The 26,377-nt window shown below is 37.6% G+C and overlaps 1 protein-coding gene across 1 annotated transcript in view; it reads left to right on the top strand.

Moving 5' to 3' along the window:
* INTS8 (integrator complex subunit 8) overlaps positions 1-26,377 on the top strand; it is a 51,467-nt gene that overhangs the window by 5,002 nt on the left and 20,088 nt on the right. The window contains exons 5-15 of the mRNA XM_025870849.2: positions 1,427-1,478; positions 2,387-2,569; positions 6,855-6,962; positions 8,541-8,693; positions 11,306-11,406; positions 11,829-11,970; positions 17,803-17,873; positions 18,204-18,379; positions 19,518-19,651; positions 21,002-21,112; positions 24,963-25,164. Of these exons, the coding sequence (XP_025726634.1) occupies positions 1,427-1,478; positions 2,387-2,569; positions 6,855-6,962; positions 8,541-8,693; positions 11,306-11,406; positions 11,829-11,970; positions 17,803-17,873; positions 18,204-18,379; positions 19,518-19,651; positions 21,002-21,112; positions 24,963-25,164 (1,433 nt within the window). The remainder of the gene's footprint in view (positions 1-1,426; positions 1,479-2,386; positions 2,570-6,854; positions 6,963-8,540; positions 8,694-11,305; positions 11,407-11,828; positions 11,971-17,802; positions 17,874-18,203; positions 18,380-19,517; positions 19,652-21,001; positions 21,113-24,962; positions 25,165-26,377) is intronic.

Consider the following 26,377-nt stretch of genomic DNA (forward strand, 5'->3'; position numbering starts at 1 on the left):
CGTTGGAACGGTGAGAGAATCAGGCAGGGCTCTGGACATCTAGAAGAGAGAGAGCTCTGGAAAGCTGAGGGGGCGTGCTTTGTGAATTGTGCCTTTCATCTTTGGTAAGTGTTAGCTCACTTCCAAAGTAGTAAGATTTTTTCATATAATTAAATTTATGTGAAGGTGTATTTGTTTTGTATATAGGGAAATTGTTTTAATATGTAAAATTGATTTAGGAGTCCAAAAGTTAATTACTGAATTTATCTGTATGTGGAGTTTTAAACCAAATTCTTAAATTCTAGGTAGCAGCTTACCCGATTTGGAGCTAGAGAGCATAGTTTCTAACTTGATATAAATGAGCTTTTGCTGCCAGTAAGTTTTAGTCTTAAATTGAGGGTTATTGTTTTTAAAATTTTTATTGTTATGTTAATCACCATATATTACATCATTAGTTTTTGGGTTTTTTTTGTTTTTTTTGTTTTTTAAAGATTTTATTATTTATTTGAGAGAGAGAGAATGAGAGATAGAGAGCACGAGAGGGAAGAGGGTCAGAGGGAGAAGCAGACTCCCCGCTGAGCAGGGAGCCCGATGTGGGACTCGATCCCGGGACTTCAGGATCATGACCTCAGCTGAAGGCAGTCGCCCAACCAACTGAGCCACCCAGGCGCCCCACATCATTAGTTTTTGATGTAGTGTTCCATGATTCATTGTTTGCGTATAACACCCAGTGCTCCGTGCAGAACGTGCCCTCTTTAATACCCATCACCAGGCTAACCCATCCCCCCACCCCCCTCCCCTCTAGAACCCTCAGTTTGTTTTTCAGAGTCCCATCGTCTCTCATGGTTCGTCTCCCCCTCTGACTTACTCCCCTTCATTCTTCCCCTCCTGCTATCTTCTTCTTTTTCTTTTTTCTTAACATATGTTGCATTATTTGTTTCAGAAGTACAGATCTGTGATTCAACAGTCTTGCACAATTCACAGCGCTCACCATAGCACATACCCTCCCCAATGTCTATCACCCAGCCACCCCAAGGGTTATTTTTTTAAACACAAATCAAATGGGAAAATAATGGTTAAATAAGCATCATAATTGAGGTTTTTTTTGTTTTTTTTTTTTAAAGATTTATTTTAGAGCAAGTGGGGGGAGGGGCAGAGGTAGAGAATCTTCAAACAGACTCCCTGCTGAGCACTGAGCTTGGCTGGGGGAGGGGTTGCTAATCCTAGGATCCTGAGATCATGATTTGAGCAGAAATCACAAGAGTTGGATGCTTAACCAGCTGGGCTACCCAGGCACCCCGAGTTTTTATTTATTTTTAAGCTTGAAAAGAAATAGCATTAACATTTTTATTTAAATTCCACCTCACTTTGAAGAATAATGATTTGAAAAGCATCAAATGTTACTCAAAAGATGGAAAATTCTAAGCTTCAATCATTTCTCTTTTAGTATGAATCAGATGCAACAGGAGAAAGAGCTAACAGAAAATATTTTGAAAGTAGTGAGTATCGGCATCAGTTACACTTTCATATTTCTGGGGTGCATGCGGAGTATATTCACATGGTTCTTCTAACCTTAGGTATATGAGGGTTGGCAAGGTCTAGAAGAAATGACATTTAGGTTATACTGTTAGAACTTAGTTTGGTAATAACTGTAAGTTGTACAACTTTACAGTGTTAATGGTGGTTCTTCACCATTAATTCTTTTGTTGAATTTTTGTGATACTTGAACAGGTAAGAGAAATCACTCTTACAGGTGATGTTTTTATATTCTTTAATATTCTTCCAAAATTCTACAATAAACACATATTAATATTTTAAAATTACTTCTGTAGTCAGAAAAATATAGCAGTTATTTTTTAATCTAGTTAATAAAAAAGTAGAAATGTGGGATTTACCATAATTTAAAAATGATCTCTGTAATTCTTTAACCCTACAGTGTGCCAGAGATACTATGTAAAGTCCAGGAGCTGGGAGAGGAGAGGGAAGATAAGAAATGTTCTATATCTGTGTAGAATTAACATGCTATAGTATTTTGAATGTGGAAGAAAAAACCTGCATCATTTTATTTTTGTTACTAGTGCCTACTAAATGGCCAACACAATGATGTATACAAACATTTCTTGACTAAAGCGGTGGAAGCAAATCTTTACAAAGTATTTTTCTTTCAATTTTCTGTTTAAAAAAAAATATCTTTTCCACTTCATATTTTCTAATTTCACAATAGGAACTCTTACTGTATTTTTTAGAATTTAAGATAACGATCTCAAACAGATCTAATTACACTCTTGCTGTGTTAAATGTTTTTAATGGCTTAGTACCACAAGCTACTGAGTATCCTGTGAATATATTTTGGTTAATTTTCTGTGATTTCTGTATTTTAATAATTTTTTTGTTGAATTTTTTGTAGCTAAAAGAGCAAGCTTCTGATTCTATTTTGGTACTAGAGGCAGCCCTTAAATTAAACAAGGATCTTTATGTCCACACGATGCGAACACTAGATTTATTGGCAGTGGAGCCAGGCATGGTAAATGGAGAAACTGAGAGTTCTACCGCTGGATTGAAAATCAGAACTGAGGAGATGCAGTGCCAGGTATTTATATCTATTTAATCAATATGTGGCAAATTTTTGGAAAATCTTAATGAGATCATTTTGGTATTTTTAATTTCTGCCTTTGTCTCTCTGATTTTGATTTAAGACGCTATTAAAACTTTGCATCATATTTATTTTTTAAAAGAGTTCATTTGAGAGAGAGTGTGAGCACGTGCACAAGTGGGGGGAGGTTGGGGAGGCAGAGGGAAAAGCAAACTCCCCGCTGAGCAGGGAGCCCAATGCTGGGCTCCATCCCAGGATCCTGGGATCATGACCTGAGCCGAAGGCAAACACTTAACCAACTGAGCCACCAAGGCACCCTTTTGCATCATATTTAATTTGTAAGTTTTTTAAGACTTCACTTAAATTTTTCTAAAATAAATGGAAGTTTTGTTTGATTTATTATCTCTGAAATCATTTCCCAGTCGTGTTTAGGAAACAGTTTAAATATTGAGAATGCAGTGAGCATGTAACTGATTTTTACAGTTCATTTGTATTATTAGATATTTAATTAGACCAAAAAAAAAAAAACCCTGCAAAACAAATACTATGCTTTGAAAAATATAGGCTCCTAGAGAAAGTAACTAGTTTTTTTTTTTTTTTTAAAGATTTTATTTATTTATTTGAGAGAGAGAGAATGAGAGATAGAGAGCACGAGAGGGAAGAGGGTCAGAGGGAGAAGCAGACTCCCCGCTGTGCAGGGAGCCCGATGTGGGACTCGATCCCGGGACTCCAGGATCATGACCTGAGCTGAAGGCAGTCGCTTAACCAACTGAGCCACCCAGGCGCCCGAAAGTAACTAGTTTTTTAAGGATCTTAAAGTTGTTTGCTTTCTGTAACTCTGGGCTCTAATCCCTTTGACAGCTTTTAGTTGATATTGTGAGAAATTATGTATTCATGTTGTCTTTTTCTCTGTTGGATTGTAAACTCTCTGAGGTGTCTTTTTTAATGTGTATTTCCCATCTTCCTCACTTTTTAGCACAGAATCTTGAGTATAATAGAAATTTTAAAACATTCAGAAACTGCCTAAAGAGCCACGAGGATACTGTATTTTATATTCCGTGTTCTTTTCTTTGTGTGAGTTGGCATGTCATCTTTTTTTTTATTTATTTAACAGTTTGGCAGTTTCTTTTTTAAAAATTAAAGTAAACTTTACCCCCAAAGTGGGGGTCGACCTCACAACCCTGAGATCAGGAGTCTCATACGCTACCCACTCTGCCAACCAGGCACCCCTTGCATGATTTCTTTAATCACTGTTTCCCATTCTGAAATGGGCAGGATTAACCATGACAGTGTTGGGAGGTGCCTTTTCAGATTAGCTGGTTGCAGAATTGAAGGTAGTTTTTCAGTGCCTGTTGAGATGGAGTCACAGTTGGAATAGAAGTGAGGATTGCAATTGGTAACTTCTTTAAATTGTTAATGGAACTTGCATATAGGAGAGATTCTGGTACCATAGTGTCTTATAATCACTGAGAGTCTGTTTGAAAAATATTGGTAATACTTCTGATTTTCACCATAGAGTGGGTGATGTAACATGAAAAACAAAACTCTTAACAAAACATCTCAGTGTGCTAGGTAAGCTATCAAATATTCTCTTAATTACATAGCTGAGTCCTAATTCTGTGTCTTGAATGGCAAATCAGTAGCAATACTCACTTCCTGGCATGTTAATATTTAAAGTGCATTCTTTGTATTACTAAAATTTACCTGACTCAAAAGGAATATCTTTACATTCATTCCCCAGTAAATCTGAAAGTATTTCCTGTCCTTCAGGGCACTTTTATTATCAGACTTTTTGTTTTTAACCTATTGACTACCTCTTAATTACAGAATTTAAACTTGTTTTATTTTTTTAATTAAGGGCTCAGACTCATGTCCCCGGGATCAGGAGTTGCATGCTGTACTGAGCCAGCCAGGTGCCTCTAGAATTTAAGCTTTTTTTGTTTGTTTTGTTTTGTTTTGTTTTTTAAGATTTTATTAGAGAGAGAGAGAGATTGAGCACAAGCAAGGGGAGTGGCAGGCAGAGGGAGAGGGAGAAGCACACTCCCCCTGAGCAGGGAGCCTGACACGGGGCTTGATCCCAGGACCCTGGGATCACGACCGGAGCCGAAGGCAAGACACTCAACCGACTAAGCCACCCCGGTGCCCCTAAACTTGTTTTAATGGGGGTGCCTGGCTGGCTCAGTTGATGGAGCATGCGACTCCTGGACTAAGTTGGAGCCCCACATTGTGTGTAGGGATTACTTAAAAATCTTAAAAAAAAAATTAAAAAAAACCCAAACTTGTTTTGATGGCTAGTTAATATAGTAAAACTTGAAAATATCGTTTTGGTATCTTGTACTCTGTCTTTGCCTGGAAAGGGGAATTATATGAAATTATAATACGTGTGCATGTGTGTATAAATACCTGTATATCTATTTCCTTTTTTTTTTTAAACTTCTTTAGCACCCCTTTGCTTCAGGTGGGAGGAAGCACTCTAGGATGAAAATCAGCCAGACATTTAATGTGGACTAAATAGTGGAAGGCAGTATCCTAGAGGCGGAGAATTCATCCTGATTAGCTCAAGAAGACAGAACATATATTTATGTATTGTATAGATATTGCGTATTAGTAAAGAGTAGTTCTAATGAATATCACACTGTTACAGCTTAGGAGTTTGGAGGAGAAATAAGTATCCGTTGGTTAAGGTTGGTTTTGGTAGATGGAAATAAAGGGTGTGGAATGAAGTTTATTTCTAGGATCTGATAGGAATGGGGAATTGAAAAGGCTGGTGTGGTTGAAATTGAAGAGAAGTAGTAGAATGAGAGATTTGGAGAGAGAAGTTAGTCCTGATTCTGAGACCCTTAAAAATCAGGCCAAGGAATTTGAACTTTCTCCTACTTGGGGGAATAATTTGAAGACTTTTTAAAGAAAGATCTGTTGGGGCACCAGTGTGGTTCCGTTGGTTGAGTGTCTGACTCATGGTTTCTGCTCCGGTCATGACCTCCAGGTTGTGGGGTTGATCCCCACGTCATGCTCAGCACAGTTTGCTTGAGATTCCCGCTCCCTCTTTCTCTCAAATCTTTAAAAAAAAAAAACAAAAAACTGTCAGCCATGTGTAGAATAAACTTGAGACAGGATATAAGGAGCTGTAGGGATCTGGGTTTGAGCCTGGGCTCTGCCGGTACTTGGTTATATGCCTTTAGGCAGACATTGTCACTTTCTGGGCCTTGTTCCTGTTCATAAAATGTTCAAGTTGAATTAAATAATCTGAGTCTTTGAGTTCTGCATTTGGTGAATCTAGGCATCAGTTTAAGAAGGTTCTTGAAGAAATACACAAATTCTGTTAGTACTTTTTCAGTTGTCTTTTTCTATTCTTTTATAGTTCAAATTTCTCGATATTTCACTCTGGGCAGTCATTTGCTCTCCCCCACTTTAAAAAGAAGTGGAGATTGGGGCACCTGGGTGGCACAGTTGGTTAAGTGTCAGACTCTTGGTTTTGACTCAGGTCATTCTCTCCCTCTGCCCCTTCCCCCACTCATGCACATGCTTGGCACTCTCTCTGTCTCTAAAATAAAATTAAAAAAATAAATAAAATAAATGGAGATGGCAGAGAATCCATTATGGTGGTGAGTGGCAGCAACAGTGACAGTAACCTCTGGTTTCTAGGGGCAGCCCTAGCAAGAGTATATAGCTCGCTGTTGTTCTCTGTGTAGAGCTGGTGGCCGCAGGTGATAAGAGCTTTGGAGTCTAGTGTTGAGACGGCTGCAGTGCTTCCTAGGTCAGTTTGGGCTCTCATCTTGGCTTCTTGCCTCCCTTCCCCTTTTGGTTTTCCAAGCCTGATTCTTTGGCCCAGAAATTCTAAAGGCCCCTGAAATCTTACCAGTTAAATCTATTTTGTGCTTAAATCAGTCTGCTGGATTCTGTTGCTTGTGGCTAAGAACGTTGTTTCATTGCTCACTGAAAGGTGTTTTGTTTTTTTTTTTTCTTTATATGTACCTGTTTTGCTGAGCTAAACATAATTTTGAGTTTTGTAAGCTCTTAAAAATGAAAAGTTACGGGGCACCTGGGTTGCTCAGTTGTTAAGCGTCTGCCTTCGGCTCAGGTCATGATCCCAGGGTCCTGGGATCGAGCCCTGCATCGGGCTCCTTGCTTAGCGGGAAGCCTGCCACTCCCTCTTCCACTCCCCCTGCTTGTGTTCCTGCTCTCACTATCTCTCACTATCTCTCTCTGTCAAATAAATAAATAAAATCTTCCAAAAAAAAAAAAAAGTTACTAAGCAGATTGGTGTTCATTACCATTTTAGGTGTGTTATGATTTGGGTGCAGCATACTTCCAGCAAGGCTCTACGAATTCAGCTGTCTATGAAAATGCCAGAGAAAAGTTTTTTAGAACCAAAGAACTAATTGCAGAGGTAAGTACAGTGATAACAGGTACATAATATTCAGTCCTTAAAAAGTCTATATATTTTTTCGCTTTACTTTTTCTGATGATAATAAAACAAGTGTTCGTTGTAGTACATTTGCTAAGTTTTAAAAAATACTGAGAACATTTTGAAAATCTGTAATACTTCTGCTTAGAAGTTAACCCTTTTGTCATTTTAACTTATTTTCTTCCTGTTTTCATTCTTTGTTTTTATATAGATAAGCCTAGACTAACTATATTTACTATATTGTTACCATGCTTAAGTCTTTGAATAGACGTTTAAAATGTATTCTGCTGTATAGATGTACTGTGCTTTACTTCATTTTCCTAATATTTGGGCATTTATGTTTGCTGTTTTTATTTATTGTAAAGCTACGGTATTTCTATCTCCAAGCATAATTTTTTTTTCTTTTTTTTAAAGATTTTATTTATTTACTTGACAGAGAGATAGCGAATACAAGTAGGCAGAGAGGCAGGCAGAGGGAGAGGGAGAAGCAGACTCCCCACTGAAAAGGGAGCCCGATGCAGGGCTCGATCCCAGGACCCTGGGATCATGAACCTGAGCTAAAGGCAGCTGCTCAACCGACTGAACCACTCAGGTGCCCCTCCAAGCATAAGTTTTTGTTTGGTTTTTAGATACTTTCAAGTTAAATTCCTACAAATGGAATTATCATGTCAATGGTTATTAATTTTGTAAAGGCTGTGAAACATAAAACCAGGTTGCTTTCCAGGAACATTTCTCTCAGGGTACTCTGATCTGCAGTGCAGTGTGTTTTTTCTCTCCAATTGCTAATTTGGTTGGGTGAAATAACAGTAACTTTAAAACATTTGCATTTCCTTAATTCTTAGGGTGAACTTTTTCATACGTTTATCACTTGCGTTTTTATTTTTATGATTCTGGCAACTGAATTTTAAAGTATGTAGGTTTTTATGTGCTTGGTGCCTAGAACAATTCCCATTTCAGTCTCCTCTCATCAGAGAAATACGATAAAGGTTCAAGAGATTTACTTTAAATCTATTCTAGACCTATTGGGAATTCCCATTTTACTTTGTTCAGGCGTCTCATCAGATTTGTTTTTCTCTTACGTATTTTTAAATACTTTTATTTAACAGTATTTGCTCTTTGTTAATGTCTTAATTGTCATACCTACTTAGAGTAATGATGATGTCTACCTTTTGTATGTTGGCCTGAAAACTATAAACCAGGAGTCAGCAAACTTTTGTAACAGGCCAAATAGTAGATATTTTAGGCGTTGTGGGCTATATTCAGTTTATGTTGCATATACTCATTGGTTGTGTTGTTTTGTTTTGTTTTTTTCCTTTACAACCTTAAATGTGGTTCTTAACTCAAGAGGTCTACAGAAATTGCCATAGGCCGGCTTTGGCCTGTGAACAATAGTTGGCTAACCCGTGCTCTAAACTTTTAACCTTTTCGGGGTTTTTTTTGGTTCCTCTAGCCCTGAATTTTCCATTATGTTTTCTTGTACTGTTAAAATGCATTGCGTGGATACTAGACTGTTGTTTCTGTCACATTGATGGATAATGATGTATACTTCTTACTTTACAGATAGGTTCATTATCTCTTCATTGTACCATAGATGAGAAGCGGTTAGCGGGCTATTGTCAAGCATGTGATGTTCTTGTCCCTTCTGATAGTACATCTCAACAATTGACTCCATATAGTCAAGTCCATATTTGTTTGAGATCTGGCAACTATCAGGTAAGATGTATGATGGGGATGTAATAGGGTAGTTGAAAAGCTTTGGAAACCAGACAGAAGGGAGTTCAAATTCTGGCATCACCATTTACCAGTTGTATGATTTGGGGCAAGTAAAACAGATTGGCCTCTAAAATGGTGGTAATAATTAACTGATTTCATAGGCTCTCTATGAGAATCAAGTGAGAAGTTATAGTTTATAAACTAAGTGCACTATACAGATATTGACTCATTTTGATAATATCCTTTTTTGAAAGTATAGAATTTGCCCGTGTTAAGTAAATTCTTTAAGAAACTCTGTAAGCAGAACTTTCAATTTTTAAAATTAAAGGTAGAGAATTGTTAGTTTTGTGGAGCCTTAAGTCTTGTGTCTGACTTAAAAGTATGGCCTTGTAGCGCAGCCTTTTTTTTTTTTTTTTTAGATTGTATTTATTTATTTGACAGAGAGATAGCGAGAGCAGGAACACAAGCAGAGGGAGTGGGAGAGGGAGAAGCAGGCTTCCCACTGAGCAGGGAGCCCGATGAGGGACTCAGTCCCAGGACCCTGGGATCATGACCTGAGCCAAAGGCAGATGCTTAATGACTGAGCCACCCAGGTGCCCTAGCGCACGCAGCCTTGTTAGCCACTACAAATATTAAGACTGAAGAAGAAAGTGAGCTAAGTATTGTTGGTATATGGATGGTCTGTTACAGAGCTTGCTTTACCAATGAGTCTGGTCGTTATCTCAATTTTACCCTTGCAAAGGGCTTAAATTAGTCTCAAGATTTTTATTGCCTCCTTTGGGTATATATTTTTAGTTTTATAATGAAAATCACTGGGAATTAGCATTTGTACTTTTAAAATCTTTATTGGAAAGCCTTCATTCTAGAAAATGAGTAGAGCCTTCATGTTAACTCAAACTAAGAGTCATGAAATAACAAAGCTACAGCATATCTTTAGTTTTGTCTCTACAAATGGACTTTTAGCCGAACTTTCTATTTTTCTTTCTTATTTTTTTTAAAGATTTTATTTATTAGAATGAGCATGAATAGAGGAGAGAGGGAGAAGCAGGTTCCCCACTGAACTGGGAGCCCGACTCGGGGCTCAATCCTAGGACCCTGGGATCATGACCTGAGCCAAAGGCAGACACTTAACCAACTGAGCCACCCAGGCGCCCTTTAGCCAAGCATTTAATTAATTTTAAATAGAATTTTTTTTTAAGATTTTATTTGTTTAAGAGCAAGAGAAGGAGAGACAGAGTTTAAGTGGGGAGGAGAGGGAGAAGGGGGTTCCCCACAAAGCAAGGAGCCTGATGCGGGGCTTAATCCCAGGACCCTGCGATCATGACCTGAGCCGAAGGCAGACGCTTAACCATCTGAGCCACCCAGGCGCCCCGGAAGAGCCAATATTTGTAAATCAGAAGGTATTGTAATGAGTAGCTAGGAAGAGGAAAATCGCAATTTTATTGCAACACTGAAATTTATCATTTCAGTTATATATACACAGGAGTATAGTAGAAATCCTATTCAGCCTGTTTTTACAAATAGGGTTCTCTATATAAACTGTATAGTTTTTGTGCTGATCAAGTAGTTACTTGATGGCGCCTGGTGACTCAGTCAGGTAAGCATCCAATGCTTGATTTTGGCTCAGGTCATGATCTTGGGCTTGTGAGATCCAAGCTGCGTTCCAACCCCGCACTGGGCATGAGCCTACTTAAAATTCTCTCTCCCTCTGCCCCCAATGAATGAATGAAAGAATGAATGAATGTAGTTATTTGAACAGCTGTAACAAATGTGTCTTCTCGCATGGGGGAAGAGGCTGTCTTTCTCTGTATAGGCATACACTGTTCATGTTTTGCTATGGAGGTGAAACAGTGTTGCTCCGTGGTTGTGAAACCACTTTTGTCAGTACTTTTGTGGTGGCAGCAGATAAGTTTTAAATGTTTCGGCATTCCTCTTCCCTTTCTCCTTACATTATCACTCCTTTTTCCTCCTCTTACATTGCTTGATAAAGAGCCGAGACAAAGTCTGTATGGAATGATACAGGTATTTTCTGTAATTCACTAGCTTCTATATTTGAAAACATTTAAATTTATTATAATTGTTTCTTTGCATACTTTTTCCATTTATTTTAACTGCTTTAGTATTTTTAGAAGTTTGTTGTATGAACCTGTTTAAAGTGGATGAGAAGCATTTTTACAACTTTTTTTTTTTAAGATTTTTAAAAGTTTATTTATTTGAGAAAGTGAGCACAGAGGGGGAAACAGAATCCCCACCGAGCAGGGCTCGATCCCAGGATCCCGAGATCATGACCTGAGCCACCCAGGCACCCCATGTTTTTACAACTTCTAAAAGTATACCTGAATTGCTTCTTATAGATTGATTTCTTCCTTCACCTCTCATTTTGGTCCATGATCTTCAGTTTGAAAAGGCGGGGTTGGAGGGTGGGTGGCTATTTTTATCCTCAATCTAATTTTAAAGTTTTAGAAAAGATTTTCCTAGTAAGATATTTTCATGATTTTCTTCAATATATATTTTCATTAGAGAAAGACTTTTTTCTTTTTGGAAAGACTTTTAAAGTAAAGAAACTTTGCCATGATTTTTGAACTGGATGCAATTTTATGCCTGTGTTCTAGGATGTAGTAAAGATTTTCATTGAAGATAACTTAACCTTCAGTTTACCTGTCCAGTTCCGGCAGTCAGTACTAAGGGAACTCTTCCAGAAAGCGCAACAGGGGTAAGTAAGTAAATTGAAGAATTACATTCTTATTTTTGGATAAAAGAGCAAGTGCAATTTGGGTTTATCAAAAATGTACCTCCAAATTACCTCTAAGTCTGTGACAGTAGTTTCACCTTTATTAGTAAATGGGAAATTAACACAGCCCAGAGGAGCCACTTTAATGTTCATCTAAGCCATTTTAAAAGCACTTAGGAAAAATTAGCAGAATTTGGTTCTATTACCTAAGCTGTAATTAAATCATCCATGACAGATTTAAAACTTTTCTGTTCTGCTCTATCCCCACCCTTGACATGTGCTTGAATAACTTAAAATCTTAGCTCGCAAGGATAAATAACTCATTCTTGTGAATTTGGTTTTGTAATATATACCTTTCTTTTATTAAGAAGAAATATTAGTGGGTCTACTTCTGTATTCTACAGAAATGAAGATCTAGATGAAATCTGTTTTAAAGTCTGTGCCTGTAACACAGTCCGTGATATATTGGAAGGTAGAGCGATTAGTGTTCAATTTAACCAGCTATTTCTTAGACCTAATAAAGAGAAAATAGACTTTCTTCTTGAGGTAAGACTTTTTTCCCTTTTTGATTTGTTATTTTGCTGTAAACTTACCAATGACTTCTTAGTTGCCAAATCCAGTGCCCTCTTTTCTCTCTCCATCTGACTTGTAGTGTTGGATACGCCTGACCTCTCTCCGACCTTTTCTTCTGCTAGAGCTCTTTGCTAGTTCTCCATTACTGGGTTTTCCTTGGTCTTTCATCGACGTCTCTTTTTCTCTCCCTTTAGTGTTTCTGTTTACAGTAGTTTTGTTTTTGGCTCACTAATCTTCCCATATCATTTTTTAATTATTTAAAGCTTCAGTCACCTGTTGACTAAACATTGCCAAGTCCTAACTCTAACCTCTTCTGTGAGCTCCAGAATCTGTGTTCGTGTTACATCTTTCTACCTCTTTAACTGTCTTGATGTAACAGACATTGAGAAAAATACATAAAGCACAATTAATACCACTTAGATCCAAAAATACAACATCGCCAACACTCTAGAAGTCCTTTTTATGCCCTTTACCAAACCCTCTCCATCTCCCCTTGAGGAAACCACTGTCCTGCCTTTTGTGATAATCTTTAAAGAATATTCTTTAATTTGCCTGTTTTGAACTTTATAGAAATGAAGTTGATACAAAATGTATTTTTTATTTTCCTTCACGAAACATGTTTATTGGATTTTTTCCAAGCTGTATGCATTTATAGTTGATTTTTTTTCATTGCTGTAAGATGTTAACCCCTTAATGGATATATGATTTGCAACTATTTTTGACCTTTTTATTTTGTTGATGGCTTTCTTTGCTATGCAGAAGCGGATGTAGTTACATCTGTCTGTTTTTTGTTTTGCTTTTGTTGCCCTTGCCTTTGGAGTCAGCTCCAAAAAAAAAAAATCATTAAGACTGAGGTCAAGGAGCTTATTACCTATGTTTTCCTCTAGTTTTATGGTTTCAGGTCTTATATTCAAGTTTTTGGCCATTTTTAGTTAATTTTTGTATATGGTATGCAGTAGTGGTCCAATTTCATTCTTTTGCATGTTGCTGTCCAGTTTTCCCAACACCCATTTGTTGAAGAGATTGTCTTTTTCCCCATTGGGTATTCTTTTCTGCTTTGTCAAAGATTAATTGACCATATAATTGTGGGTTAATTTCTAGGCTTTCTGTTCTGTTCCATTAATATGTGTGTGTTTTTGTGCCAGTATCATACTGTTTTGATTATTATAGCTTTGTAATAGAAGTTGAAATCTGGAATTGTGGTGCCTCTAGCTTTTCTTTTTTGAGACTGCTTTGTCTTTTCAGGGTTTTTTGTGGTTCCATACAGATTTTAGGATTGATCTAGTTGCGTGAAAAATGCTGTTGGTATTTTTTTTTTTAAGTTTTTTTTTATTTATTTATTCATGAGAGACAGAGAGAGAGAGAGAGAGAGGCAGAGGGAGAAGCAGGCTCCCAAGGAGCAGGGAGCCCGATGCGGGACTCGATCCCAGGACCCTGGGATCACGACCTGAGCCGAAGGCAGACGCTTAACCATCTGAGCCACCCAGGCGCCCAATGCTGTTGGTATTTTGATAGGAATTACATTAAATGTGTAGATTGCTTTGGGTAGTATAGACATTTTATTTTATTTAAGATTTTATTTTTATTTATTTGACAGAGAGTGAGAGAGCACAAGCAGGGGGAGCAGCAGAGGGAGAGGGAGAAGCAGGCTCCCTGCTGAGCAGAGCGCCTGAGACATGGGGCTCCATCCCTTGACCCTGGGATCATGACCTGAGCCAAAGGCAGACACTTAACCAGCTGAGCCACCCAGGCGCCATATTTTTAAATTTTGAAAAAAACTTTAATTCCAGTTAACATACAGTGTTATATTCGTTTCAGGTATACTACTGTATAGTGATTCAACAATTCCATGTATTATTCAGTGCTCATCAAGATAAAAGTACTCTTAATCCCCTTCACCTTTTTCATCCATCCCCCACACCCCTCCCCTCTGGTAGTCCTCTAGATATTCTCTGTAGGTAAGAGTCTGTTTTGGTTTTTCTCTCTTTTTTCTTTTGTTCATTTGTTTAAGTTCCACATGTGAGTGAAATCATATGGTATTTGTCTTTCTCTGACTGACTTCGCTTAGCAATATACTCATTCTATCCGTGTTGTTGCAAATGGCAAGATTTCATTCTTTTTTATGGCTGAGCAGTATCCTATTGTATATATACCACATCTTTATCCATTTATCTATCAGTGGACATTTGGGCTGCTTCCATAGTTTGGCTATCGTAAACAATGCTGAAGTAAACATGGGGGTGCGTATATCCTTTCGAATTAGTGTTTTTGTATTCTTTGGGTAAATACCCAGTAGTGCAGTTACTGGATTACATGGTAGTTCTGGTTTTAAGTTTTTGAGGAATCTCCATCCTGTCTTCTGCGGTGGCTGCAAAAATCTTAATAACTACCTTGGCTTGTTTGTAGTAAATTCGGCTAGGTCATGGCTTTTTTTTTAAATTGAGATATAATTGATATATAACATTAGTTTTAGGTATATGTTATCTTTTTAAAATACATACTGCAGGATTTAGTTTGTAATATTTTAAGGTCTTTTACATTCGTGTATGAGATTGATACATCTATTTTTTTTTTCATGTCCTACCTTTGATTTTGGTACCAAGGTCATGCTTACTTCATAAATAAATTGGGGTATCTTTTTTCCTTGCCTGGAAAAGTTCCCATAAAAATGAACTCATTGCTTCTTTAAGTGTTTGGTAGAATTTACCAATGAAATATTTGGGCCTGGAGGTTTTTTTGTGTAAGGGAAGATTTCTGGCATTGCTTCAGTTTCATCAGTGGGTATAGAGGTAGTCTATTTTTCCTGATTATTTTTAAGAGGTTTTTTTTTTTTTTAAAGATTTTATTTATTGGACAAAGAGAGAGGGACAGTGAGAGAGGGAACACACGCAGGGGGAGTGGGAGAGGGAGAAGCAGGCTTTCCGCAGAGTGGGGAGCCTGATGTGGGGCTCGATCTCAGGACCCTGGGATTATGACCTGAGCCAAAGACAGACGCTTAACGACTGAGCCACCCAGGCGACCCTCAAGAGGTTATTTTCTAAGAATTTATCCACTTAATCTAAATTTTTTTTCATATTAACATTCTTAGTTTATTGATCCTCTCATGAAAAATCTGCACAACCACCACAGATAAAGCCACTGCAGCATCTTTACTCCTTCTGTTGTCCAATCTCCAGCTCACTTCTTTTTGCCAGCACCAACGTTGGCTTTTGCAGTCCCCCTGACTTTCTTCATTCTGTTCTTGCGTTCCTTTCGCTGTTTTCTTGATGTCTTTTTCTTCTCATAAAGGCCATGTCTTGCAAGTCTGTGTTTGGGTTCATTTTTCTTTGCATAATCCAAGGAATCATAAATCATGCCAAAGCCGGTTGTCTTGCCACCACCAAAATGGGTTCTGAATCCAAACACAAATATGACACCTGGTGTGGTCTTGTACATTTTGGCTAGTTTTTCCCGAATTTCTGTCTTAGGTACCGTTGCTTTTTCAGGGTGAAGAACATCAATGACCATCTGTTTCCGCTGAAGTAGTCGGTTAGTCATGAACTTCCTGGTCCGGATAGTTACTGTGTTGTTCATGATGGTGGCGAGGCTTCAAGCAGCGGGGGAGGAAAAGACTAAATTTTTTTTTAAGTAGGCTCCATGCCCCATATTGAGCCCAATGCAGGGCTTGAACTCATAACGCTGAGATCAAGAGTCAGATGCTTAACCAACTGAGCCACCCAGGTGACCCCCCCTTCACCTACATTTTTAAGTTTATTAAGTTTTTAAAATGTCTATAGCATTGGGGTGCCTGGGTGGCTCAGTTGGTTAAACATTTGCCTTTAGCTCAGGTCATGATCTCAGGAGTCCTGGGTTTGAGCCCCGTGTTGGGCTCTCTGCTCATCTGGGGAGTCTGCTTCTACCCCCACCCCTCCACTTGGGCTCTCTGTCAAATAAACAAATAAAATATTTAAAGAAATGTTTACAGCATTTATAGAGATGCCCCCTATTTCAAGTTTTAAGAATTGAGCTTAATTAACACATTTGTTACATTGCTTATCAGAAGTTAACACCTGTTCCCTAAGTTTCATGACACATGTACAGTGCATCACTATGTATGAATAAGCTATCATGAAAGCATATTCAGGTATTACTTATTACAAGATCGTTAATATAGTGTGGAGCAAAATTATTACGATGTAAGCATTTTGCACATCAAGATGTTCAGATGTGCTATATGCTGATAATCTATTCATCTGAGCATAGAACTTTTACAATGCTGTTTCTGAGCATGGTACTTGAAAAATTATTATTATTATTATTATTTTTTTTAGAGAGGGAGGGAGAGAGGTGGCAGAGAATCATAAGCAGGCTCCACACCCAGCGTGGAGCCTGATGTAGGGCTCAGTCTACAATCCTAAGATCATGACCTGAACCTAAATCAGGTGTTGGATGCTTAACTGACTATGCCACCCAGGTGCTCCTTTTTTCCCCTCCCTTTTAATAACAGCTTTATTGAGGTATATCGCATATTGTACTGTTCACCCATTTAAAGTGTACAATCCAGTGTTTTGGTTTTTTAAAGTATGTTCATAGATTTGTACAACTGCTACCTCAGTCAGTGTTAGAACTTTTCATCCTCCCTCTTCTACCCCACAGCAAAACTTCTTATCCATTAGTAGTCATCCCTCATTTTCCCTCAGTCCCTTTAACCCCAGGTAACTACTAATCTAATTTTGTCTCTGGATTTGCCTATTCTGGGCAGTTCATACAAAAGAAAATAATATTTGGTTCCCCCCCCTTTTTTTAAGATTTCATTTTAGAATATGAGTGTGAGTGGGGGAGGGGCAGAGGGAGACACAAAATCCCAAGCAGACTCCACGCCAAGTGGGAAGCCCAACGCAAGGCCCTATCCCAGGACCCCGAGATCATGACCTGAGTCAAAAGCAAGAGTCATACACCCAGCTAACTGAGCCAATCAGGCACCCCTTTGTGGTCCTTTTTTTTTTTTTTCCTTTTAAATTGACTTTAGTAAATGTTTTCAAACTTCATCCATATTGTAGCATGTATCAGTGCTCCGTTATTTTTTGTGGCTGAATAATACTTCATTGAATGGATACATTATTCATTGTTCATTTTGTATGTCTATCAGTTGATGGAGTTTAGGGTTAAATTCAGTTCATGGCTATTATGAGTAATGCTGCTATGAACATTCTATATTTTTTGTTAACATATTAGGGAATATTTGACAATTTCCAGAGGTTAGGGACTTTTATACTGATTGCTTTATTTTGGTTTCTTGTTAAGTAATATATGGGAGAAGTCTTAATCTGATGAATAAACTCAGAATATTATGAGACTGTTATTTGCAGATAACTGACATTTCCACAACTAGTTTTTGTTTTTTAATTTCAGTTTATTTTTAAAACCTTGGTTACCTTCTTAATCATTGGTTCTATATACTTTAGCTGTTACTGATCAATTCAGCTATCTCAGATGAATCTTCTTTCACTTTTCTGACTGGAGCTACTGTAGAGTTTATCACCTCATAGAATTGGTTAACGTACTTTATACATTCTGGGAAAACTCTATACCGTGCTAGGTAGGTTATTCTTTATTTCATGTAAATACCTGCAGTTGTTGATACATTCCAATCCCTCTCCCCATAATGATTCTTATTCACAGTCTCATCTTTTAAATTACTCAGATAAATCTGTGATTGATATGTGCCTGAAGGAGAATTTGGTTGTTTTTAAATGTAAACTTTCAAACCGTAGGATATGTTTTTTAAAGTGCCAATATTCAAATAAAAATTACTCAAATTCCTAGGTATGTTCAAGATCAATAAATTTAGAAAAAACTTCAGATTCTTTGAAGGGAAACATGGCTGCTTTTCTAAAGTAAGTGCCTTTTTTTCCCCCTTAACTTTCATTACTTTTTGTATTTATCCTGCATGTCTTATAACCAGGCAGTCATTTGCGAGCCAGTTACGTTCAGATTTGTGTAGTGACACAAAATTCAGGATTGATATTACTCTTTTTGTATATTTTGACATTGACTTCACAATTTTAAATAAGGACCAAAAATTTTTTAAATCTATTTCAAATATTATACAGTTTATGAAGTGGTAGTTTGTTAAATGGTTTATTAATAAAGATTGGTTAATATGATTGTTTTTCCCAAACTAAATTATAAACTTTTTTTGTTTTACAATATTTTTACTGATCTAGGAATGTGTGTCTGGGGTTGGAAGATCTGCAGTATGTTTTCATGATTTCTTCACATGAGCTTTTCATTACATTGTTGAAAGATGAAGAACGAAAGCTACTTGTTGATCAGATGAGGAAGAGATCCCCTAGAGTAAATCTGTGCATTAAACCTGTAACTTCATTTTATGATATCCCAGGTTAGCTCTCTAGTCTGCTAGCGAAAATGTTGGCACATTTTGCCCTTCTATTATATTGCCCTTCTATTACATTGCCCCTCAGTGTATTTGAGGTTGCCCTCTCACTTGTTTTAATTTATACTTATGTCAGTAATTAATTAGAAATTTACCAGTCTTTTGTAGTTGTATTTCTGTCTAAGCGTTAAATGCCGAACTCTGCTGAGTCTGTGTTTAATGGAGATTGAGGCCTAGTTACATACGAGATTCTAGCTGGGGAAATAGACCAAGGTGATGCTGTCTTGGAGGTAAAAATGAGAGCTGGGAGGGGAGTGGTAAAGGGTCCTGAGACTCACAAAAAGTACAGGCTCTCGTGCATTTCAGCCTACAGTGCTGTGTGACACTGTCTGCTGGCTAAGCATTCCTCTTTGGCAACATGGCTATTTTTGCCTTATTTATTTGATGATTTTTTTCTGTTTTTGCTTTTATTTTATGAATACAAGTAGAAGATGTAGTGTTCTTCATTAATAAGAAACATAAGCTTTAGAGCTTAATACAGGTGAGATAATTCATTTGGTTTAACAAAACAAAATTGTAGCTGCTTTGAACCTCACTAGGAAAAATGACATTAAGACCTAAATTGTTGGGAATGGATTAATGAAGACTATCTGAAAGTCCAGTTGTAATTGGAGATTTTAATGATCTTGGTTTTCTGGGAAGGCAGTGCCTCCACCTTTTCTTCCTCTGCCTTAAAAAAAAAAACCCCACATTTTTAGTATTTATTAAAACAAAAATATATTTACACGTGCCTTTATTAACACATTATGTTTGCAAGTAGGAGACTGTCTACATAAGTTAACTTTTTCCATATATTCCACCTAGTTCTTTCCGTGAACCAGTTACGATTTTTATCTTTGTTTATATTTTCATTGTATTTATTTATTAAATGCAGACTTAATACAAACTGTTAGGTTTTCTGTAGGCGGATAAAATTAATATGTAATTTACATTATGTTGAATGAGTTCTGAAGATGAGAGCTGTTTCTCACATATGATACTTACATACACAATTTCTCTCAACAAATTATCATTCTCATATTTGTAGGATTAAGGATTTCTTTGAATTAAGTCATTATTGAAATGGAAATCTGTTCTTTCTTAGCTTCAGCAAGTGTCAACATTGGTCAGTTGGAGCATCAGCTGATACTGTCAGTGGATCCCTGGAGGATTCGACAGATTTTAATTGAATTACATGGTATGACTTCAGAGCGCCAGTTCTGGACCGTGTCTAACAAGGTTAGAAACCCTTCGTCAAGAACAGATAAGAAAATTACACTTATTTTCTGATGTAATTTATTTACAAAACAAAATTAAAAATTTTGTTTGAGAGAGTGCGTGCGCGCACAAGTCGGGGAGAGGCTCCGTAACCTCTAAAAATAAGTTTATGTCCTATATATTGTCATAGCATCTCCGTATACTTTAAAGTTGTAAGTATATGTATAAGGAATATTCTTTATGCAATCTGTAGCTGGTATTTGCTATGTGCTTATAGAGTATTTTTGTTTTTATTAATACCCTCCTGAAGTCTAAAGCCTGAATATTGGAACTGATTCGTTAAAACTTTCTAGGACATTTTTGGCTTTATATGTTCATTTAAAAATACCCAGCTAATGGATTTACCTGTTTCTAAGGTTATCTATTCAAGAGCTTTCCTGCATGCAAAGTGCGCATGAAAATAAATTTTAGAACATTTCAATGGACTGTAGCTGAAGATACAAGGGAGATAGCACATAGATACGGGAGAAATTACAGTTGTATGGCAGTACGCCTAATTCACTGCATACTTCTGTGCTGAAAATGTAGTAAAAAGGCAGCCAGAACTTTATGGGATTTGAAATGTAAGTGCAGTGGAATGAAAAATTTCTCTGAACATTAGTGTTGGGCTTCATTAATATTGATGTTATTATTAGTGCTCATTTTTATAGATGAAGAAGTATAGCACAGTAAAGAGAGGGAGTTCTGACTGCCTGAGTTTGAATCCCAGCCTCTGTACTTACTAGCTATGTCCTAAGTCTTGGGCAAGTTATTTGACATTTGTGTGTTCGCTTTTCTTATCTGTAAAATGAGGATGATAGTACCTACTTCATCGTATTTTGGTGAGGATCACATAAATTAATACATATACTCCTCGGGCTTTTTTCCCTTTTTTTCTATAGGTTATCCTTTAGAAAGTTCCAATCCAGGGCACCTGGGTGGCTCAGTTGGTTAAGCGACTGCCTTCGGCTCAGGTCATGATCCTGGAGTCCCGGGATCGAGTCCCACATCGGGCTCCCTGCTCAGCGGGGAGTCTGCTTCTCCCTCTGACCCTCTTCCCTCTCATGCTCTCTGTCTCTCATTCTCTCTCTCTCAAATAAATAAATAAAATCTTAAAAAAAAAAAGTTCCAATCCATTTAATTTATTACTGGTTTATAGTGAATATGTTCATTTTTATTAGCATTTCATTATGGCTGTTATTTTCCTTTCTCTATAAAAGTGACCTTTCCAGGACTTCTTTAAATGTGATTGAAGATTATTGAAAGATTCTTCCCTAGATTTGGCTTTCTGTGTATGTGAATGTGTGTTTATATATTTTTTATCTCTTCTAGTGGGAAGTACCTTCTGTGTATAGTGGGGTTATCCTGGGAATTAAAGACAATTTAACAAGAGATTTGGTTTACATTCTTATGGCCAAAGGTTTACACTGCAGTACTGTTAAGGTGAGTAAAAGTGTACATTAACTACTGGTTAAGAATATGCTTTATATTCAGGGTCTGACCTAAAAAAACAACAAAAGAAACAAAAATGATTTATTAATTTTATCATAAAACCCAGGAGTCAGAATTTCCCATATTTTCTTGATCTAGTATAGGCCTAAAAAAGTTCCCCCCCTCCTCTAAAAGTATATTTTAAAAGGTGTTGTTGTTCTTTTTCCTTTACCCTCATAACTGTACCAAAGTGGTCTTGGATATATGGATACTGCTCCATTCCTTTTAAAAAAAATATAGAGACCATGAAAAATTATGGTGTCTTTAGGATTCAGTTAGTAAAATTGTGTTCCAAATCCCTTAAAATTACTTTTGTAGTTTGTTTTCCATAAGGAGTTTGTAATCTATTTGGGAAGTCAAGACATAAGTGAAATGTTAAATGATATTAGATGATATAATTGTGCAAGTATTAGTACAGAAAATTCTAGAGGCAGGTTGAAGATGGCATTTCCAAATTTAGTTCAGGCAGAAATCCTGAGCTAAACCTCGAGACTTGAATAAGTCAACGAGGTGTAAAGGATGGCATCATGTGGAAGAGCTCAGAGATAAGAAACAGGATGGTATACGTGGGGCCTGGAAGCAGTGAGCTGATGTTAGAGTGCCACTTGGTATGTGAGGGGAGGCTGTGATGAGGCAGGAGGGGGAAGTCGGATGCAGCCTGTACAGAGGTTGTGTGAGCTTTGTTAAGGTGGTTGGGTTTTCCAGACCAGCAGTCTTCTAGCTAGAAGTCCACCATGTAGACCTTATAGTTTTAAGGGAAGCAGTTCCCAGCTTTTCTTCTTCTCTTTCCTAAAATCCATCTGCCTGAAAATACTGTTAGAGTTCACGTGTCTTGTTTCTCTATTCACATCCCTTTCTTTTCACAATTGTCCTTTTCCAGCTTACTTTGAAAAGGTGGGGGAGGAGTCCCACTTGAGCTTTATAGTAACTTTTGAAACTAAGTGCTGTCAAGTCCTCCAGTTTTATTGTACCTAAAATGATTTTGGCTATCCTAGGTCCTTTGCTTTTTAAATTTTACTATTTTTTAAAAAGATTAAACTGTACGCCCAACGTGGGGCTTGAATTTTCTACTCTAAGATCAAGAGTTGCATGCTGTACTGACTGGGCCAGCCAGGTGCTCCCTTCCTCTCCTTTGCTTTTTATTTACTTATTTTAAGATTTTTAAGTACTCTCTACACCCAGTGTGGGGCTCACACGACCCTGAGATCAAGAGTCACATGCTCTACCGACTGAGCTAGCCAGGCGCCCCTCCCCTTTGCCTTGGTATTTATTTATTTATTATTTTTAAAAGCTTTTATTTATTTGACAGAGAGGTAGTGAGAGCAGGATCACAAGCAGGGGGGAGTGGGAGAGGGAGAAGCAGGCTTCCTGCCAAGCAGGGAGCCCGACGTGGGCCTCAGGCCTAGGACCCTGGGATCATGACCTGAGCTGAAGGCAGAGCCAGCCAGGCACCCCTCCCCTTTGCTTTTTAATATAAATTTTAGAATCAGCTTTTCAGTGTTCACTTAAAAAAGGGGGGAAGAAAAGCTTGCTGGGATTTTGATTCAGATTGCAATGAATCTATAAATCAATTTTGGGGACAGTTGAAATTGATGGCAATATTATGTCTTTTAATCCATGAACTTAGTGTATGTCTTCATTTACTTAGGTCTCCATTTATTTATGTCTTTATCTCATCAAGTTCTGTAATATTCAGCATACAAATCTTGCATGTATTTTGTTAGATTTATCTCTAAATGCATGTAGTTTTAAAACAAAAATAGTGTAATTATTCAAAAAGTTCATATTTACACTATACTTTAGCATCTCCTTAAACTTCCAAAAAAAAATCTCCAAGCTTAAATATTCACTTTCTGCTATAAATTTTTATGTAAAACTGTTTTTAAAAGTGAGCAAAAAACCTTTTATAGATAGTGCTGTAAACCAGAGGTCCTTAAAGCGTGATTGTGACTCCAGCAGCATTGGCCACATCTGGGAACTTGTTAGAAATGCAAAATGTTGGGTCCCAGCCTAGACCTACTGAATCAGAAGCTGGGGAATCAGAAACAGACAGCCCCAGCAGTCTGTTTTAATAAGCTCACCAGGTAATTGTGATGCATGCTCAACACTTCCAGTGGAAATAACATGCAAACCACATATGTTATTTATGATTTTCTAAAAAGCAGCACATTTTTAGAAATACCAAAAGAAGTACAAAAGTTATTTTAATACATTTTAACCCAATATATCTAAACTATTGTTTCAACAAATAAACAATATAAAAATTACTGAGATTTTTTTTTTTAATGCGTGTGCTAGGTTTTCACTCAAAATCTAGTATTTTACACTTAAACCACCTCCCAATTTGGACTGGTCACATTTCCCATGCTCAGTAGCCACCTATAGCTGGTAGCTACCATATTGGACCATACAGCTCTAGATAAAAAAAGTTTATAATGGGGGCATGTCATTGGCAGCTTTTCTTTTTCCACCCCTAAAATAACTAACATTTATTGGGAATGGAGACTTCTGCAGTTTTCGTATATATTTATTCTTTCACTTACTCTTTTCACACACACAGTACAGTCAGTTTTATAGGTGAGAAATCAGAGTCAAAGGTATTAAATTGTCTAAGGTCATGCAGCTAGTAAGTGGCACACGTGTTAGGATAGAAGAGAACAAAGGGAAACATTTAGGAGGTAAAATCTAGAATTGACTGCTTACTGATGTGCTGTGGAAGGCAGGAGGGAGCAGAGAATGGAGAGCAATGCTCAGCTTTCTGCTTTGGTTGCCAGCAAGTGAATATGCAGACAAACATTTTTGAAGGATTGAGTATTCATTTTTACAATGGTTAATTTGGGCCTGCAGTTGGAAACAGCCTGAAGCTTGGGGAATGGTCTGGGCTAGAGATACAGATTTGGGAGGCCTCAGATCACCCAGGGTGAATATACAGAATCTAGGGGATGCAACATTGGGTCCAAGAAACAGTGGCATCATGGGTACGGGGACCAAACAGAGGTGGAGTCATAATAGCCAAGGGAAGAGAGAGACTGTCAAGAACAAGGGAGTGGGCAGCACCAAGATGCTGCCCTTAAGTCCTGTAAGATAACTAAAAAGTGTTGAGTAAGTTGCACAATTAGAAGATCTTTGTGTAATAGGAACTATTTCTTCATTGTGATGGGGGTAGGAGCCAGATTGTGGGAGTCAAGGAGGCACGTGGGAGGAGAGAGAGAATGAATGAATGAAGACTACTCTTTGAAAAAATTAGAAGCAGATGTAAGAAAAGGGTTGGATTATAGTGAATTTGATTTATTAGCCAATTATGTGAACTAGTAAGGTTGTGTGCAAAGATTTTAGAATACGAAACCTTGTTGAAGAGTGTAAGAGCCAATTCTGAATAGCCTAGGTATAATAGGGTACTTGTCATAGAATCTGTATGCATCCTCTCTATACATATAGGTATGTGACATGTATAATTTATGTGTATGTATATAATATGTATAGCTTATATATATAAAATATATGTGTATGTATATAAGCTATGTAAAAGCTTTTTTTGGTTTTACAGTTTATGTAAAACTTGTTTAGTAACATAGCATGTTTTTATACTGTTTATTGGATTTTTTTAAATTACGAAAGAATTAAGTATCAGAATAAATCAGTGACACAGATGATAAAGAAAAAGGTAATCTAGCCGCACTCTCCAAGACAACCACTGTTAACCATTTAAATTAATTCTTCTCTTTGCTCTGTACTCCTAAGGATGCACGTGTTTTGATTTCAGAGGAAAAGTGACCCAGTGATCTGTTATTTCTTTCTGTAGGACTTTTCCCATGCCAAACAGCTATTTGCTGCTTGTTTGGAGTTGGTAACAGAGTTCTCACCGAAACTTCGTCAGGTCATGCTGAATGAGATGCTGCTTTTGGATATTCATACCCATGAAGCTGGAACGGGGCAGTCAGGAGAGAGGCCTCCTTCTGATCTTATTAGTAGGGTGCGGGGGTATCTGGAGATGAGGCTTCCTGGTAAGATGTTCACAGAGCCACGTTTCAGAAGTGCAGTACTCAAGTAGTCGTAGGGAGGAATGTGAAACATTTTCTTGTTTTTTTGCCACCTTAAAAAAGTTATTGCTCTCCTGAAGCAATTTAGATGTGGAGTTCTCTTGAGAACATTGAAGATAATGTAGGAAACTATTCATTTCCTAGGATCACCATAACAAAGTACCACAAGCTAGATGATTTAAAACAGCAGAAATGTATTCTCTCATATTTTTGGAGACTAGATACCTGAAATCAAGGTGTCTGCGGGGCCATGCTCCCCCTGAAGGCTCTGGGGAAGAATCTTTCCTTCACTTTTTCTAGCTTCAGACGGCTGCCAGCAATCTTTGGCATTCTTTAGCCTGTAGCTTCACAACTCCTGTCTCTCCCTTCTTTGTTACATGGCTTTCCGTGTGTGTGTGTGTGTAACTCCCGTCTCTCCCTCCTTTGTTACATGGCTTTCCGTGTGTGTGCGTGTGTAACTCCCGTCTCTCCCTCCTTTGTTACATGGCTTTCCGTGTGTGTGCGTGTGTAAGTCCCGTCTCTCCCTCCTTTGTTACATGGCTTTCCGTGTGTGTGTGTGTGTCCCCTCTTATAAAGGCACCAGTCATTGGTTGTAGGGTGTGTCCTAATTCTGTATGATGTCATCTTAACTAAGTATATCTGTGAAGACCCTGTTTCTACGTGAGGAAACTCAGGTCTTGAGTGGAAATGAATTTTGAGGGAACACTGTTCACACTACAAAACTGTATTGCAATTTTAAGATACTCTGTTAGCAAAGAATTTAAATGTCCTTGTAAGTATAGGTTGAATGTTTAATTCCTCATTACCATCATAGAAATCATCAAAATGATTGCCAGTGGGTCAGGAACTCACTTGTCACCTTAGGAACAGACCTTTCTGTGTCCATTTGTAAGTATAAATATGTTATGAAGGGGCGCCTGGGTGGCTCAGTCATTAAAGTGTCTGCCCAGGGTCCTGGGATCGAGCTCCGCATTGGGCTCCCTGCTTGCCAGGAAGCCTGCTTCTCCCTCTCCCACTCCCCCTCTTGTGTTCCTGCTCTCGCCGTGTCTCTCTCTGTCAAATAAATAAAATCTTTAAAAAATAATATGGAAATTATATAAATTATATGATTATGAAATATGTATAAAAATTATATAAATGATCTCTGTTGTATGTAAATGTTGCTTAGTTAAAGAAG

This window comes from Callorhinus ursinus, unplaced genomic scaffold, assembly GCF_003265705.2.
Source record: "Callorhinus ursinus isolate GAN/ISIS: 27379988/994484 unplaced genomic scaffold, GSC_fseal_2.0 scaffold5, whole genome shotgun sequence".
Taxonomy (NCBI): Eukaryota; Metazoa; Chordata; class Mammalia; order Carnivora; family Otariidae; genus Callorhinus; species Callorhinus ursinus.